Source organism: Malania oleifera, chromosome 5 (genome assembly GCF_029873635.1).
Source record: "Malania oleifera isolate guangnan ecotype guangnan chromosome 5, ASM2987363v1, whole genome shotgun sequence".
Lineage (NCBI taxonomy): Eukaryota > Viridiplantae > Streptophyta > Magnoliopsida > Santalales > Ximeniaceae > Malania > Malania oleifera.
In genome coordinates, this window is record NC_080421.1 from 30,852,766 (window position 1) to 30,871,037 (window position 18,272).

The 18,272-nt window shown below is 35.7% G+C and overlaps 1 protein-coding gene across 1 annotated transcript in view; it reads left to right on the top strand.

Annotated features, from left to right (window-relative positions):
• Positions 1 to 18,272, top strand: part of LOC131155773 (guanine nucleotide exchange factor SPIKE 1) — a 134,142-nt gene that overhangs the window by 92,112 nt on the left and 23,758 nt on the right. The window contains exon 22 of the mRNA XM_058109165.1: positions 384 to 494. Within this exon, the coding sequence (XP_057965148.1) occupies positions 384 to 494 (111 nt within the window). The remainder of the gene's footprint in view (positions 1 to 383; positions 495 to 18,272) is intronic.

An 18,272-nucleotide genomic window follows, 5' to 3' on the forward strand; every position in this document is an offset into this window, starting at 1 on the left:
ATATGTTTAATAGGAATATTATGCTACAGCTAAGGCACCTCATGCACAACATACCTGTCATTGATGTGTTTAAATTTATAATGTATTTGATTTAAAACTTGCGTAATCATGTCTATTGACTATTTCTGAATTTTTATAAAAGAATTCATGCCTTACTACTAATTTCCATCATTTTTAAAATTAAAATTGAAATTCCCACCGGATTTCTGTACTTTTGAAGCTTTTAAATTTTAGTTGTATTTGAAATTTAAGACCTTGGGTGCACTTTGCACACATTCATTTGTGTCCTGTATTTTTTTTTTTTTGTGTAGATGTGACCTCTGTTTTTTACTTACCAAAAATGCTGTTCTGTTTTCTCATAACAGTTACTTTGCTTTTGGTAGGCAGCTAGAATCTTGGTGGTACTTTTGTGCAAGCATGAGTTTGATGCTCGATACCAAAAGCATGAAGATAAATTATATATTGCCCAGCTATATTTTCCACTTATTGGCCAGGTGCACAACATTAATAATATTTCGTAATTTTGTGGTTTATTATTTGCATTTCTATTTTCCTGGCGCTTTGCTTGCAGGGATCCTATGCCTGTCGTAATCCCTGTTCCAAAATTAAGGCGAACATGTTTAAAGTGTCCTTGCCAGGAACGTTAAGCCCTTTGTATGTATTGTCTGCAACTGCTCTGATATTGAATTTGATGCGGGGCGACTGAGAAAATTAGAGAAGTTGATATAGGGTTAGAGTTCGCTAAAGAAATTGGGTACTGGGAAAAATCAAGGCTAGACATTCAGGGACTCAAATCTAGACTGGAGTCAATTGATATATATATATATATGCATAGGAAATCGATATATGGTTAGGGTTTGCTAAAGAAATTGGGGAATGGAAAAAATTAAAGCTAGAAAATCAGGGATCTAGATTTGATCTGGAGGCAACTAATCAAATAATAAATATTATATATGTGTGTGTGTATATATATATGTGTGTGTGTGTGTGTGTGTGTGTGGCAAGCAAGATCGTACAAAGCCATGTCCTAAAATATTTTTGGATACCTTAATGTTGGAAAAGTATGCTCTCCTCCCGACATCTCTCCCCATCAAGGCTGTGAGCTTGGCAATTCTTTCCCCTCCTTTGTTTCTAAATCCTTTCTCCTTGAAATCATTTTCTCTTGATTTCCCGTCACTAGACCATCCAGTCACACAAGCGACCTTTGACAGTCTCCTTATCTCAAGTTCCCGTCACTCCATCATCCAGTCACAGAAGTCAAACTTTGACGGTTCTTTCTTCTTTGTTTGTATTGTCGCTCGTCTCTCTGCCAGAACTTCTTTTCTTCCTTTGGAAAACCCTACACCAGAACACCTCGTTGCTTGACCAGTCATAGAGATTGAAAATCGATCCCATTCGTTTCGAACACCATCGATTCCAAATCCTCGTTATTAGAACCACCTGATTACCTTCAGAGGACTTGTTTCTTCCATCTGATATCCTTCAGGCAACGCCAGCCTTTTTTTATTTGCCTTTCTCCAAAACAGAATTGCACTACAAAAGTTCTTTAATTTGCAGTCTCAGCCATAGCCAATTTTCCTAATATCACCAGTGAATTTGATCCTACTTACTCCACACCAGGACCATTCATTATTCTTTAATTCAAAGCGTCAGCCAAAGCTGATCATCATTTTTTCCTTTTGGTACTAGAAATGGGAGAACATTCTACTGTTAAAATTGATAGAAAGGTGTTCAGTGTGCTTGGTTAGACTTTTTCAACATTTCATATCACTGAATTTGCAGGGTCGCATGTTTCCTTCATTGTGCTGAAGATGCACAAATTTATCTGGGTGACAAAGGCAAAGGGGGTTCTATGTGAGGGGTTGGGAGGAATAGAGATGGGCAGAGGGGCTCACTCCATAACAGAGATAGGTTGGGCGGTCTGTATTAGACCTCTTTCAAATGAGAGGGGCAATTTTGTCCTGCTGAAGAAGGAGATTAGTGGAGGGAGGTGGTTGGACATCAGAATTCTAGAGGAGGAACAGTGTATGGGATGTTCGCAGAGCATCCTTAAGGAAGGGTAAGCAGACAGAAAGTAGTGTTAACCTTCAGCTAGCTGCTCTTTTTCCGACGTAATCAGGGTTACTTCGGCAATGAAGGAGGCCAATGTAGGGAATGCCGAAGTCCAGAATCGCAGGGACTCAGTTGTTTTATTTACAAAATAATTACTTTTAATTAAGAGTATTACAGATATTGGGAGATTTTCAAATTTCAAAAATTGGAATGAGCTTAAAGTGCTGGAAATGAGTGGGCCTTATGTTCAGAGACCCAAGATAGGTTGGTCTTTGCAGGAAAAACTAATGCGGGTTGAAAAGAAAGGGCATTTCCTCCTAATGAGGCCGGCAGGTGTGCTTCAAATGTTAACATGAAGCTTACCAGAACTGAGGGTGGGGAGAAGGGAACTCATGGTCTTGATGGGCAGAGTCGTAATGTTGGGCAGAAGGATGCAGTCAGTTAAAAGGAATCGAATCTTAATTTGAGTAACCAATTATCTCCTATAAAATCAGATTCTAAGGAGAATCAGAATGTTAATATTGTAGAGGAAACATAGTTTGATTCTTTGTATGATTTGGAGGATGACATGAGAAGTGTTTGAAATTCTTAGAAGGAACTATTAGTTGACAAGCTGAGAACTGAGTTCAAACTTGTGGAGGAGAACGGTCTATTTGAGCTATTTGAAGTGAATGGAGACGTTGATTTGACTAGTTTGAGACAAAATGAACTCATTGGAAACACCTTGCTGCAAATGAAGTTAAACTGCCACCATTGGGATCCTACGTGTACCTAGGACGGTAAAGATTTTGTTAATCATTTTTCATACCAATTAATTGCCTTAAATGATAAGGTGTCTTGGCCTTCTTGCCCTGAGCTTGATTTCCTTCATGCTGGTAATTTGAGTACTCTTTCCTTGGTTTTTGATGGGGATAATGATGAAAAGGTAGATGTTTCTTTTGGGTATCCATGTTCCTCTAAAACTAGTAATGGTATCTTTCCCTTTTTCACTCAGCCTCATTTTGTTTCTAATATTGTATGCCAACCAAAGGGAGGATTCTTGTAGGGGAGAGGGCTCTGGTTTTAGCTATGAGGGAGGAGAGAGAGACTTTAAAGACTTGTATAAACTCCTATAAGATTTAAGCCTGAAACTAGTGGATCCAGGTAAGAAGATGAGGTTGGATCTAAGCCCTAGGACCTACAGAAAAAGAAAAAGAAAGTCCAGAAAGAGCTAAGAAATTTGGTTTCTTCCATTAACTGTGTGGATGGTAAAGGGCTTGGGAAGGATTGTAAGTGTGTCAGGATATGCAGATTATCAGTTGGAATGTGAGACGTTTAGTGGGTGTCAGGGAAAGGAGCCTAATCAAGGAAGTCTTGTCTAAGTTTTTCTCGCATATTGTCGTGATTCAGGAAACTAAAATGGAGATGATTGACTGAGGGACCGTTGGGAGTATCTGAGGTGATCGGCATAGGGAATCGGACTTTTACGCTCCCAAGGTCCTTCTAAGGTGTTCTAATCATGTGGGATTCTTGCTCTTATTTAGTGGGTTTCTTTTCCTTTTTTGTTCTTGTCAAAGTGAAAGGGAGAGGTCAATGCTGCGTTTCCTCTGTTTGTGGTCCTCCTAGAGCTACTCTTAGGGAGTGCTTTTTGGGATGAGCTTTATTACATTTTTGGGTTTTGTTCCCCTTGGCGTGTTGTGAGTGGTATTTTCGTGCAATGAGGTTTTTGGGGGAGAAGAAAGGAGAGTTACTACTAGTTTGCAGCAATTTGACCCATTTATTAGGGAGTGTGGCCTGAGAGATATTCCTTAGAGCAATGCTACCTTTACTTGGTCTTTGAAGGGGGGGCCTAGAGTGGTGTCTAGTTGACTGGATAGATTTCTTTTTTTTTTTTTTGCAGTGATTGGGAGGATGAATTTTGTAACCTTTCCTAAACTGCTCTTACTTTTGATCACTTCCCTATTTTGTAGGAATCTAGTAGGATATATTGGGGTCCACTCCTTTTAGGTTTGAGAATATGTCCTTGGACCATGCTTCTTTTATGCCATTAGTGAGAAGCTCTCTGGAAGAAAACATGGAGAGGGTTTGGGATGGTTTTTAGTTTATTAGGAAGTTGAAACATCTGAAGGAGAAGCTGAATCATTGGAATGAGGTGTTGATGATGTTGAAGTTATAAAAATTGAAGCATCCTATGTGAGTTGGATTTTTTGGATAGAAAGGAAAAGAGGACCAATCTCTTGGAGAGTGAGGAGGCAAAAGGTGTCTCTCTAAAGAATAAATTGCAAGCAGTGTTTTTTTTAGTGAAATGAATAGCTAGAGGCAAAAACGAAATTTAAATGGGTCAGCAAAGGTGATTGTAATATTTGTTCTTCGATAGGACAGCTAATGGAAAGATGAGGAAAAGTATGATTACGGACTTGGAGGTTGGGGGAGGGAGAATTGTTAATGATCCTCATAGGATTTCTTTGGAGATCTTGGATTTTTTTTTGAAAATCTTTATTTTGAGGAAGAGGCTTGTCAACCAATGGTTAAGGGGTTAGATTAGAATCCCTTCTCTAGAAATTAGATGCTCAAGTTAAAGAGACCTTTTGATGAGAGGGGGGGTGGGGGGGGTTAATTTTTGGGCTGGAGAGGGATAAGGCTTCAAGTCCTCATGGTTTTAATTTGGATTTCTTTCAAGATTGCTGGGATATTATTAAGGATGACTTGCCTAAAGCTTTTGCTGAATTTTATGGTAATGGTATTCTGAGCATGATCATTAATTCCACTTTTATAGCCCTTGTGCCTAAGAAATCTAGATCTATTAAGGTAGAGGACTTTAGAAGTATTAGCAGCCTAATCTCTAGTGTTTGTAACATTATCACCAAATTTCTAGCTAATAGGCTGAGTGCAGTGCTTGATATGGGTATATCTATGGCTCAAACTGCTTTTGGGTTTGGGGGGGGGGGGGGGTTAGACATATTGTGAATGCTATTTTGGTGGCTGATGAGGTGGTGGAGGATATTTGTAGGGGGGAAGAAGAGGGGTTTCATTTTTTAATTGAAGTTTGAGAATGCCTATATGATGGAGTTGGTTCGAGTTTTTTGGATATATATATTTTTTTGAGAAAGTGTTTCGGTGACCATTGGTGCCGGTGGGTAATAGGGTTGTTTGTCTAATGTGTGGTTGTTAGTATTGAATTGGGAACCTATGTCTTGTTTTACGGCTTCGAGAGGTATTAGACAAGGTGATCCACTTTCCCCCTTTCTGTTTGTTTTAGTAGCTAATGTGTTGAGTAGAATGGCGGATAGGTCTGTGGATTTTGGGGGGGGGGGTGTTGGTGAGAGCATGGTCTTAAATTTTCGCGAAATTGTCGAAATTTCAGTCAAAATTTCTGGTTTCTGTCACCCTCAAAATCTAAATGGCAGTCGATTTCCGTCTTGCATAATTTCCATCGAAATCTCAACAAATCATCCCGAAATTTATCGAAATCTCGAAATTTCAGCGAAACTTGTCAAAACTTTACTATACAATGAAATTTCCTTGGAATTCAAATAAGAGATTTAGGAGTGAAGTGAAATTTCTCTTTTAATTATTTTATTTAATTTTATCGAAACAAAATATTATTACAAATGCTTTTGAAATTATATGAAAAGAAAAAACTTACAGCAGCATTTTATTTAACCATTTATATCTAAATTATCATTATTTGTATAATAAATAATATTTGAATGATTTATGAATTCCATTTTATATGAGCTGAATATGTTTACTGTACATTATCTAACAAATATGTTTGATACACATACTATATTTCAACTTTTCCACCTCATACACAACATAGATGTATTTAACTTGTAATTTATTAGTCCTAAAACTTACACTATTATGTTTGTTAACCATTTCTAAAGTTTCACAAAGAATTTCATGCTTTGCTATTGATATTTTGTTATATTTTCAAATCGAAATCAAAATCGAAATTGACATCGAAATCGAAATTTATGTCAAAATTTCCGTACTTTTGGAGCTTCAAAATTTGAGTTGTAAAAGAAATTTAAGACCTTGGGTGACAGGTGTGGCAGTGGGGAGAATTCTGGTTTCTTATCTTTAGATTGCAGATGATTCTATTATCTTTCTAGAGGATCATAACCCTTCTTTCAATTGTATTTTGGCCATTCTCAAAGTCTTTGAGAGGGTTTCGGGGCTTGAAATTAATATGCAGAAAAATGGCTTAGCAAGTATTAATGTGCCTATTGAATGAGTTAGGGAATGAGGTGCTCTTTTGGATTCGCCTTTGACTTATTAAGGGGTCCCTAATCCCTTTGGGGGTAATCCTAGATGTGTGGAGTTTTGGAATCTCATAGTGTAGTGAGTAGCCTAGAGGCTTGGTGGTTGGAAGGTGGTTCTTTTTTCCCTTGGGGGTAGTATCACCCTTATCTTGGCCTACTTATCTAGTATCACGTTATATTATTTGTCTATTTTTCCAGCAGGGACTGGTAATAAGATTGAGCAAATTATGAGAGATTTCTTGTGGTCTGGAGTTAGGAGTTTCGGGGATAATATAGTAAGGTGGTAAGAAGTTTGCAGGTCTAAATGGGAGGGAGGGCTGGGTCTTGGAAAATTGGTGTAAAAAAGTATCGCCCTCTTAGCTAAATGGTAATGTCGTTTTCCTCTAGAAGATCATTCCCTTTGGCATAGTGTGATTAGAAGTAAGTATGGATTGGGTGAGAATAGGTGGGATATCGATTTTCGTTTGCTACATTTATCAGAGAACCCACAGAGATCTACTTCTCAGTTCCCTTATTTACTCCTCACATTAAACTTGTGGTGGGGAAAGGTTTAGGGAAAAGAAAAAAGACTTGCATATAATATTTATTGACCTTGAGAAAGCATATGATAGGATACCTAGGGAAGTTCTGTTGTGGGTTTTTGAAAAAAAGAGTGTATGTTGTAGGTATACTGATGTCATTAAGGATATGTACAATGGAGTAATGACTAGTGTAAGGACTATAGATGGAGAAACTAGAGAATTTCCATTTACCACGGGTGTACATCAAGGATCTGCTTTGAGTCCTTATCTTTTTTCTTTAGTAATGGACCAATTGACTAAGAGTATTCAAAAGGAGGTTCCATGGTGTATGTTGTTTGCAGATGATATTGTATTAATTGACGAAACTAGGGACGGAGTAGAGGCTGAGTTAGAATTATGGAGAGAAACTTTGGAATCTAGAGGCTTTAGGATAAGTAGAAATAAAATAGAATATATGAAATGTAATTTTAGTAATGATAGGAGGAATATTGGGGACAAAGTTAAAATTGATGATGAAGAAATAAATAGCACTTTTAGATTTCGATACCTTAGATCTATTATGCAAGTTGAAGGAGAAATTGAAGATGATGTAATGCATAGAGTTAAAGCAAGTTGGGTAAAATGGAGAAATGCTTCAAGTGTGCTCTATGATTATAGAATACCCTTAAACTTGAAAGGGAAGTTTTACAGGATAGTTATAAGACCAGCTATGCTATATGGATTGGAATGTTGGGCGACGAAAAAACATAATATCCAAAATGTAAAAGTTGTCGAGATGAGAATGCTTAGATGGATGAGTGGGATAACATTGAAAGATAAATTAAGGAATGAACATATTCGTAGTAAGTTAGGTGTAGCTCCTATAGAATATAAGATAAGGGAGGGACGAGTCAGATGGTATGGACACTTGCAACGTAGGCCTTATAGTGCAGCTATGAGGAAGAGTGACTTAGTTACTGTGGGGGGGAGTAGAAGGGGTACGGGTAGACCTAAAATAACTTGGGAGGAGATAGTGAGTAAGAATTTAATATCCTTGAATCTATCAAAAGAAATGGTCCATGATCGCATAAATTGGCGGAAAATGATTCATATAGCCGACCCGACTTAGTGGGACTAAGGCTTGATTTTTTTTTTGTTGTTGTATTAAACTTGTGGTGGGGAGGGGTTCTCGGATTCATTTTTGGAAAGATCCGTGGTTGGGGAATGATGTTCTAGCCATATCTTTCCCTCATCTTTTGTTTGAGCTGAGGGCAGAGTAGTAGGATTCCTTCTTTGTTATTATTTTGGGTAGCCCTCTGGTTTCTTGGAATTTTCATTGTAGAAGATCTCTAAATGATAGAGAGTTGACGGAACTTACCATTGTGTTTTTGTTGGTGGACAATTATCATTTTTCTTCAGCTAGGGATACTTGATCTTGGGCTTTGGATCATTCAGGTGTGTATTCTTGAATATCATTTTTTGAGTTTTTGAAACCGTTCCAATTCTTGTTTTCCCTTATATTCTTTTATTTGGAAGGACAAAGCTTTCCCATAAATTGAGGCTTTCATTTGGCTGATTGTGCTTAATGAAGTCGATACTAATAACCTGTTGCAAATCAGTAGAGCTTTGAAGACCTTATCTCCAGACGTGTGCGTGCTCTATTATTTGAATTCTGAAACAGCAACTCATCTGTTTTTTCACTGTGATTATGCTTTGAGAATCTCGAATAAATTTCTTGGTGTGATCGGTGAAACTTGGGTTTGTGTGGTTTTGGTGGAGGGAATATTGTCTATTTATTTTGAGGGGTTCGGAAGAAGGAGAGGGCAGCACTTTGGAAATAATGCGGTGTTTTTGCTATGTTCTGGGGATTATGGTTGGAGCATAATGCATGGATTTTTCAGGGATATAATTGAATTGGCACCTGGTCTGGGAGAAGATTCAATTCCTGGCCTCTTTATGTTGTGTTTGCTTTGGTTGCTTTAAGGGAGTTAGGTTTTTGAAGGTTTTGTGAGATTGGAGGTATCTTTTAGCTTTCTGGATTATTTCAGAATTTTGACGGGAGAATTCTTATTCTCCTTTTTGTAAATTCTTCTCTTATCAATGAAATCTCTTCTTTTGTTATATATATATATGGGGCAAGCAAAATAACAAAGATAAGAAAGTATAAAACTCTTAGCATCACTCTAGGTATCATTCCTGGGGAAAAGGAATGCCTCATACTTTCTGCAGTTTATGAGATGATTGTTTTCTTTCATTAAATTCTCCAGAGAGAAAAATCAGTAGAGCTTTTATGACTATTACTAGCTCAACCTTAACAATACATCACTAGATAAAATGGAAAAAAAACTCCAGAAGTAGGAAGTAATTCACAATAGAGATAAAAAAATACCCCTAACACAGGACCCATCCATTGTAAAATAATAATAAGCCAAAAATACTTGTGAAAAATGTATGTGCTACAGTGCTTTGAACAGTATTGATGCTGTACCATGAGCAGTTGAACTCAATGTTAAGTTCAACTTCCTGATCAATCCTCCATCATCATCCCATCAAATCAAATTTTTTGGTGGATAAATTTGCCCCATTTGCGTCTTTTCCCTGATTGTATCTTTATGTCACATGTTAGTACTGCATAAGGTTAATGGTTATCACAATCCCAATCTGGAGCGTGCAATCCTAGGATCCAGACTTGCCTAATTGATCTGGATCTTAAGAAGAATCTTAATCAAGTAGGATCGAATCCTATTTGGATTGTTAGGATCTTAAGATTGTGAGCCTAGTTCGGATCCTTTTGATTTTACTTGCGCAATAGAATATGGATTTTTCCCGTCTAGGATTTTAAAAAGAAAAAAGGCCTAAGATATACTTTTTATTGGCCCAAACATTTTGGTTTTGTGATAGACACAAAATTTGGTGTAGTTTGCCCAAATGCATCAATATTAGGGAAAAATAACAAGCCTGTTCTGGGATTTGTTTGATTTTAGTCGAGTGCAACTGAGCATCTCTTGCTGTGAGCTCTGAGATCACCAGAGGGTTGCAACTTGCAACAAATAGGTAGTTGCACAATCAGGCTGAGATCTTAAAGTTGCAACCTTGTAGCAGTTATGCATTATCTTTGTAGTCTTCTTATTTTCTCCCTCTTCTTTTTGTTTTATTATTGACAAGCCAGAGACCTATCTTTTTCCCCAAAGCAGATGGCATATAGCTTTCTTTTTCCTGTTCCTTTTAGACTAACAAAAAGTTCTTCCTAAAACAGATAGCTTTTTTTTTTCCTTTTCTCTTTTTCCTTCTTCTCCTTCCGCTTCTTATGGTCTGATGGCAAAACCATAGACGCCATGGTTTTAAATCGCAGCAGCGGGTAGCGTAACGTAATGGTAACAGGTGTAATGGGAAGCAGGAGTAGCGGATATTACCTAATGGGAAGCGGGTGTAACAGCTGTGAATTTTTTTTAGGCATGGACAACCTTGTGCATATTAGTGTATTTGCATGCATGGTAAGGGCAAGAAGTTTAGATTTGTTTTAAACAACCATTGACAGAAAAATTACATGTGTGTGTGTATTTATACTATTGTTCTTATGCATGATAAATTCTTATGTGTGCTAACTTAATTAATAAAACAAAAATACATTATACACTCTATTAATCTATGAGAAACATAAGGCATATGAATTATACAAATATACAATAACTAGAAAAGAAAGAAGGTTGAAGTTGAAAAATATAGAACATAAATATCAAATTCTAATATTATAAAAATAATTATTTTTATTTTTTTTTCAGATTGTTAATTAATGCATCTTTTGTGAGTATTTAAAAAATAGTAAATTTTGTATCATTACTATCCTCTTTATAATCTTTTCTCCCTTTGGGCGTAACAGTCCTGTAGAGGTTATGTAGCAACCTTTACGTAACGATCATGGTCCATAATGACCTTGAGTTAAAATAAGCAATTTCTTCTCCCTTTTCCTCTTCATTCTCTTAGCGTTATTTTTAATTACAACTATTGAATTAACAAGCTCGCAACAGTCTGCCCTTTGCAGAGTACTTTGTAGTTCAGACTATTCAGATTTTTAGGGTCAGAATTGTTGAAGAAAAAACTTGCTAGGTGCTAGCTACACTCCTTGCTTCATTTTTTTTTTTTTTTTTAAATTTCTTAGACTTTCTACCAAGTTTAGGCTTATTTTTATTGAGAAATGTCATATGAAGTGCCAAATACATAAATTTTAATTTATTTTACATTGTAAGTAGAATCTTATGATCCACAATCCTCTCCTATGATCCAATCCTGCAGACCCCCTCAACAATCCTTTGTAGGATCTTGGTTTTAACAAACTTGATAAGGTTGTACTTGCAGCAGTCATGTTGTTTGAAATAGGGTGCATGCATATGTATGTGCCTGTGCACTTGAAGTATGCCAACCACTTAATAGGGTAGTTTTGTACCAATTTCGTTGTTTTCAAGTATACTGTACAGAATAAGCATCAAAGATATTAGTTGAATTTTGAGTGTAGGGTTTGAAAAAAGACTAGCTGCTCTGAATTTACAAATGCGTCTTGCACTACAACACCATCATTTTTATACTTAATCAAAATGGCAGTCAATTTCTGTCTTATAAAATTTTTGTTGAAGCCTTAGTGCACTCTATATGGAGGAATGCTATGGTTGAAGTGATGAGTGCTTTACTAGAAAATGATGCTGTCTTCTTCCTCATAAATATGTGGTTTGGTGGTTTGGTATATAGAGTGATAGTGAACCTTGATGATTTTGTGGCTCGTCTAAAGGCACATCTTGTTGCTAGGAGGGTAGATCGTTTATCATTCAAGGATTGTAAAGTTATTCCAGGTGAAAGCCTAACTACACAACATAAAGTCTTAGTGTTAGATATATGTATTAAAAAATCGAAGAAAAAGGATAAAATAAACCAGTATAAGAGAACTAGGTTGTGGAACCTAGAAGGGGAAAATATAATACAATTTAAAGATAAAATGTTCAAAGATGGGGATCAAACTATAGAGGATGGGATAGATACAAATACTCTTTGGAGTAGATTAACTAGCTCTATTAAAAAGATAGCAAATGAGATTTTAGGTGAATCAAGGGGAAGATTCTCGAATAGCAAAGAAAGTTGGTGGTGGGATAAAGATGTACAAAAAGTCATAAAGACAAAAAGAATTTGGTATAAAACGTGGCAAAAATTTAGAAACAGGGATAACTTTGAAAAGTAAAAAAGGTTGTTAGTGAAGTTAAATACAGATCATTTAATAGTTTGTATGATAGATTAGATACAAAAGAAGGGGAAAAAGATATATTTAAACTTGCTAAAGCTAGAGAATGGAAGAGTAAGGACTTAGGAAATGTAAATTGCATAAAAATTTAGGCTGATGTTGTCTTGGTTAAGGACAAAGACATTAAAGAAAGATGGCGAAGTTACTTTAGTAAGTTGTTTAATGAAAACCAAATAGAAGGTTAAACTTAGAATTGTCAAATGAGGAAAAGACTAAATATATGAGATTTATTCGCAAAATTAGAGTTAACGAAGTTAAGTTTGCATTAAAAAAGATGAAAAATTGGAAGTTATGGGACCAAATTACATCCCAATTGAGGTTTGGAAATTCTTTGGTGATAACAGAATTATAATTAACTAATTTATTTAATACAATTATAAAAACTAAGAAAATGCCAGATGAATGGAGGAAAAACACTTTAATACCTACATGCAAAAATAAAGGAGATATTCAAAATTGTAATAACTATCGTGAAATTAAACTTATGAGTCATACGATGAAACTATGGGAAAGGGTAGTTGAACAAAGATTAAGGTTAGAAATGAAGGTCTCAGAAAATCAATTTGGTTTTATGCCTAGGAGATCTACCACAGAAGTTATATATCTTTTAAGAAGATTAATGGAAAACTTTAGGGAAAAGAAGAGGGACTTGCATATGATATTTATTGACCTTGAGAAAGCATATGATAGGATACCTAGGGAAGTTCTATGGTGGGTTTTAGAAAGAAAAAGGTATATGTAGGAGGTATATTGATGTAATTAAGGATATGTACGATGGAGTAATGACTAATGTAAGGACTATAGATGGAGAAACTAGATAATTTCCAATCACCATAGGTGTACATCAAGGATATGCTTTATGTCCTTATCTTTTTTGCTTTAGTGATGGGCCAATTGACCAAGAGTATTCAAAAGGAGGTTCCATGGTGTATTTTGTTTGTAGATGATATTGTATTAATTGATGAAACGAGGGACGGAGTAGAGACTGATTTGGAATTATGGAGAGAAGCTTTGGAATCTAGAGGCTTTGGGATAAGTAGAAATAAGACAGAATATATGAAATGTACTTTTAGTAATGATAGGAGGAATATTGGAGACAAAGTTAAACTTGATGATGAAGAAATACATAGCACTTGTAGATTTCGATACCTTGGATCTATTATGCAAGCTGAAGGAGAAATTGAAAACGATGTAATGCATAGAGTTAAAGCAGGTTGGGTAAAATGAAGAAGTGCTTTAAGTGTGCTTTGTGATCATTGAATACCCTTAAAATTGAAAGGGAAGTTGTTGGCAGGCTTAATCTCGTTTTGATGATAACAAATCAAGGTTACTTTACATGTTTGTTTAAGTTACGTTTCAGAGCTTAAGTGATCTTGTGAACATGCTTGAAGAGCTTGAATGATATTTACACTTAAAGCTATAAGCCAAGATGGATATAAAGCGTCAAGTCATGAGGGACATGAAGTTCATTAAAGAAGTGATTAAAACTCGGAAGAATATTGGAAGTTTCACAACATGAAGACTTAGGAACTTAAATAGAATTATTGTGTCAAAGTCTCATGTAAGTACTTCAAATCTCAATATTGATGATTGAAGCTCGTAGGATGTTCATGGAAAATATTTTCCTAAAGTCCAAATTAAGTTTTCCAAGTTATGAATTTAAATTTGGAACCAAAACATTGAAAAACAAAGTGTGGCTGAAATGTCAGGCGACTGATGTTTCAACATCAGGAGTCTGAAGTGCTACTGATTTCGAAAATGAGCAAACATAATAGGAACATGCGACTGACCTATCAGGACCAGTCGACTGACCCAGCACTGACTTTCAGAATGCGCTATTTTTAAAAGAGCACATGCGACTGACCCTATGGCACAATCGACTGATGTTTATGTTTAAATTGTTAACTGCATTGATATTGTTTCTAAAATTTGCATGATTGGTTTCCAAATTCAGAGAAAACTTGAGGGAAACTTTTTGAAATCCTTGTGCACTATATATGCATATTATTCTCGCTTATTAGGGTATGGAATGACACACAGACAATTCAAACTTTTGGGTTATACTGCTGAAATACTTTTCTGAAGAGGCTGCTGTGTTCTTCTTTAATACTCACAAAAATCTGATTTGTTCTTCTGAAATTCACTCTCTAATCAGATTTCTGGTGATATACTTTCGAGCTTCAACTTCTATATTGATTTATTTGAAGTATTGTGATTCCAACGTGTACTAATATGCTCTTTTGAGGAGCATTCTTATGTACAAACAATCTTGCCTTGTTTGTGTTGTTTTTGACGATTTAGGGTATTTGAATCGTTGCCTAGCGAGAGCATTGTTTTCGTTAGAGAGGCGAGCTCCACCTTGAATGGAGAGAGGTTTGCTTCACCTGGGTAATGAAGTGGTAAAGGAAATCCTCACAGCGGGTTGCTTGAGGCAAGGACATAGGCTGTGGCCAAACCTTGTACACAATCCGGTGTTCAGTTCTTCTTTCCTTACTCTTTTTATTTTTTCAAGATATAACCTGCGGGTATGCTTTAATATCATTGAGAACTCACTGAATATTTAATGACATGCTGAATATTTGAGAACTTGCTGAAAAGTGAAATCGTGCTGAATATTTGAGAACTTGCTGAAAAGTGAAATCTTGCTGAAAATTGTGAACTTGCTGAATATTGGAACTTGGTGAACATAAGTTTTTGTTGTGATTGAATCCATATTTATTTTGATTGTGTTGTTAGATTGAAAATCCAAGACATATCTTAATCTCTGAATTTGGATATGAATTTGTTAAGGTAAAGTTATTGAGATAAATTGTTTAACTGCAGCAATGATATCAAAATTATTCAACTCATATTGTTAATTTGGTGTCTTGTGAAGATTATAGTATGGTCGCTGCTTAGATATCTTGTTTTTGTAATTGTGGAAGCTTAAAATAACTAAGGGTTAAAGTAAATATAAATTCCGCAAATAAATTTTAATAGCCCAATTCTCCCACCTCTTGGGAATACATCCTAATTTCAGAAGTTTTATAGGACAACTATAAGACTAGCTATTCTATATGGATCAGAATGTTGGGCGACGAAGAAACAAAATATCCAAAAAGTAAAAGTTGCCGAGATGAGAATGATTAGATGGATGAGTGGTATAACATTGAAAGATAAATTAAGGAATGAACATGTTCGCGGTGAGTTAGGTATTGCTCCTATAGAAGATAAGATAAGGGATGGACAACTCAGATGGTATGGACACTTGTAACGTAGTCCACATAGTGCACTAGTGAGGAAGAGTGAGTTAGTTACTATGAGGGGCAGTAGAAGGGGTAGGGGTAGACCTAAAATAACTTGGGATGAGATAGTAAGGATTTAAGCTCCGTGAAACTATTAAAAGAAACGGTTCATGGTCGCATAAATTGACAAAAAAAGATTCATATGGCCGACCCCACCTAGTGGGACGTAAGGCTTGGTTTTTTTGTTGTTGTAGACACATTCTCCCTTGCTGCCAAGCTTACCTTAGTATGCTATGGTTGAAGAGATGATTGCATTACTAGAAAATGATTCTTGAGAATTGGTATCTCTTCCTCCTGATAAATATGTGGTTTGGTTGTTGTTCGGTATATAAAGTGATAGTCAACCTTGATGGTTTTGTGGCTCGTCTAAAGGCACGTCTTGTTGCTGAGGGATATATTCAAGTGTATGATTTGGATTATTTGGACACATTCTCCTTTGCTGCCAAGCTTGCCTCAGTTTGCCTTTTCATCTCCTTAGCCACCGCTTATAATTTATCTCTGTATCAATTTAGATATGAAGAATGCCTTCCTGCTTGGTGATTTTAAGGAGGTCTAAGGGGAGTCTGGCTTAGTGTTTCTGCTCAAGAAATCAATATGTGGTTAAAATAGCATTCTAGAGCATGGTTTGCTCGATTGAATGTATAGTACTTGAATTTACCCTTTGATGGTGTACAATAGATCACTTTGTGTTTTATCATCATAGTCTATCTAGTAGAATTTTGCTTATTATTGTGTATGGGGATTATATTGTGGTTATAGGTGATGGTGCTCAAGGTATCCAGTGCCTAAAATACTATTTACATATTATGTTTCATACCATAAATTTGGAACTGTTGAAGTACTTCTTGGGTATAGAAGTATCCAGATCTCTTATAGGAATGGTTTGTCAAAGAGGAAGTATGTGGTTGATCTTTTGGTTAAGATTGGGCTGTTGGGATCGAAACCTATTGATACACCCATGTATTCTAAAAAAGGCAAGTTAATGCTAGAGATGACTGATTTGTTGGTTGACCTAGGATGAGACTAGAGACTTGTTGAAAAGTTCAATTATCTCACAATCACTTGATCAAATGTATCCTTTGCAACAAGTTTTGTGAGTGTGCTTTTGGATTCTTTGAGGACAGTTCATTGGGATGTGGTAATTTGCATCTTGAGATATCTCAAAAGCGTACATGGGAGAGGTCTCTTATGTCAGGGTCAAGGTCAAGGTCTCACTTATATTTAAGGATATAAAAATGCAGGTTGGGCAGGCTCACCTTCAAAGAAAAGATTCACAATCTGGTACTGTATTTTTTTTTGGTGGTTGTTAAAACTTGGTATATAATGTTGGCCTACAACCTAACAACTTAAGCTCTTAGGTAAAGTGGTAATCTAACATGGTATTAGATTTGATTACTAGGAGGTCTTGGGTTCTGATCTTGTTGCCCACATTTATTATGTAGTGCTGAAAAAATTATTGTATTCCCTAGGTGTTATTTATCATGTGTTTATCTCTCCACGTGTTGTCGGGCTGCACGTACGGGATAGTGTTTGTGTACATTGTTGGCCCACAACCTAATAGCTTAAGTTTTTAAGTAAAGTGGTTATCTAATAGTGGTAGTTTGGTTTCATTGAAAAGTAAGAAACAAATTATAGTGAGAGTGATCAAGTCATGTGCTGAGACAGAGTATATGACCATGACTCATGCTATATGTGAACTTGTATGGTTGAAAAACATGTTGGAAGAATTGGATTTTCCATATTCTCAATCTATGGAGTTGATGTGTGATAATCAAGTTGCTATTCATATTGCCTTGAACCTGTTCTACCATGAGCAGACAAAAGACATTGAAGTTGATTGCACTTTGTTCAATAGTCAAAGCTCATTACAACTACTTATGTGAAGTCTATTTTGCAGCTTATTTTCTAGGAATATATGATATCTATGCTCCAACTTGAGGGGGTGCTTAATGGTTATTTTAGAAAATTTATGTATATTTTTTACTTAAATCATCTTTTAAACACAAGGTCTTTTTCCTTGAATTTTTAATTAAAATTTTTGGGTAAGATGGATGATTTGATTCCAAAAGTCAATCTGAGCAGCGACTGAAAATATAAAATCTACTTTTAGTTTTTTCCAAAAACATAAAAAGAAAAACTAGCAACATGATTAATCACATTGTCATATCCAAAGACTTAAATTTCGATTTCGATGGTCTCAATTTACGAAAATTTTGATGGAAATTTCGATTTGATTTCGATTTAAAGAAATTACAGAAATTTATAGTAAATGATGGAAATTTACAATAAAACTTTAGGAAATATTAGATTAGATGATTATGCTTAATATGATATCAAAATACATTTAAAAAAAATGCATATATGACAAGTTTTTAGTGTGTAGGATATTAAAATGCATATCGCGAAACAAACTATGAAGTGAAGAATATTCAAATGATTATAAAGTTTTGAAGCTATTCCTTTAATGATTTAAGGCAACAACTTATCATATAAACAACTACATTTTCAATAAATATCATACATTTTATGATCTAATACCACATGGACTTTCTTGGTGGCTCAAAGTCATCTCTCCCATTCCTATCATTAGGATTTCGAGATGACATATATTGTTTACAATAATCACTCCATGTTAGATAATTTCCAAAATATTGAGTATAGGTGTACATGTGTTGTTCATACTCCTCGATAGTCATCTGGTTCATGGTAATTTCTACTTGTCCAGAAGATCTTCATGTACGAGGATGTCTTCTTGCAGGTTCTACTTGTTGTGTTTGTCCATAGGATTGTTTTGCATTTGCATAAAAGGTCATACCCATATTCTTGGCCTGTTTGTCCATACTTATAGGCATGTGGTTGCCTATTTCCATATTGTCGTGCCTGCTCATTTGCATATGAAAAC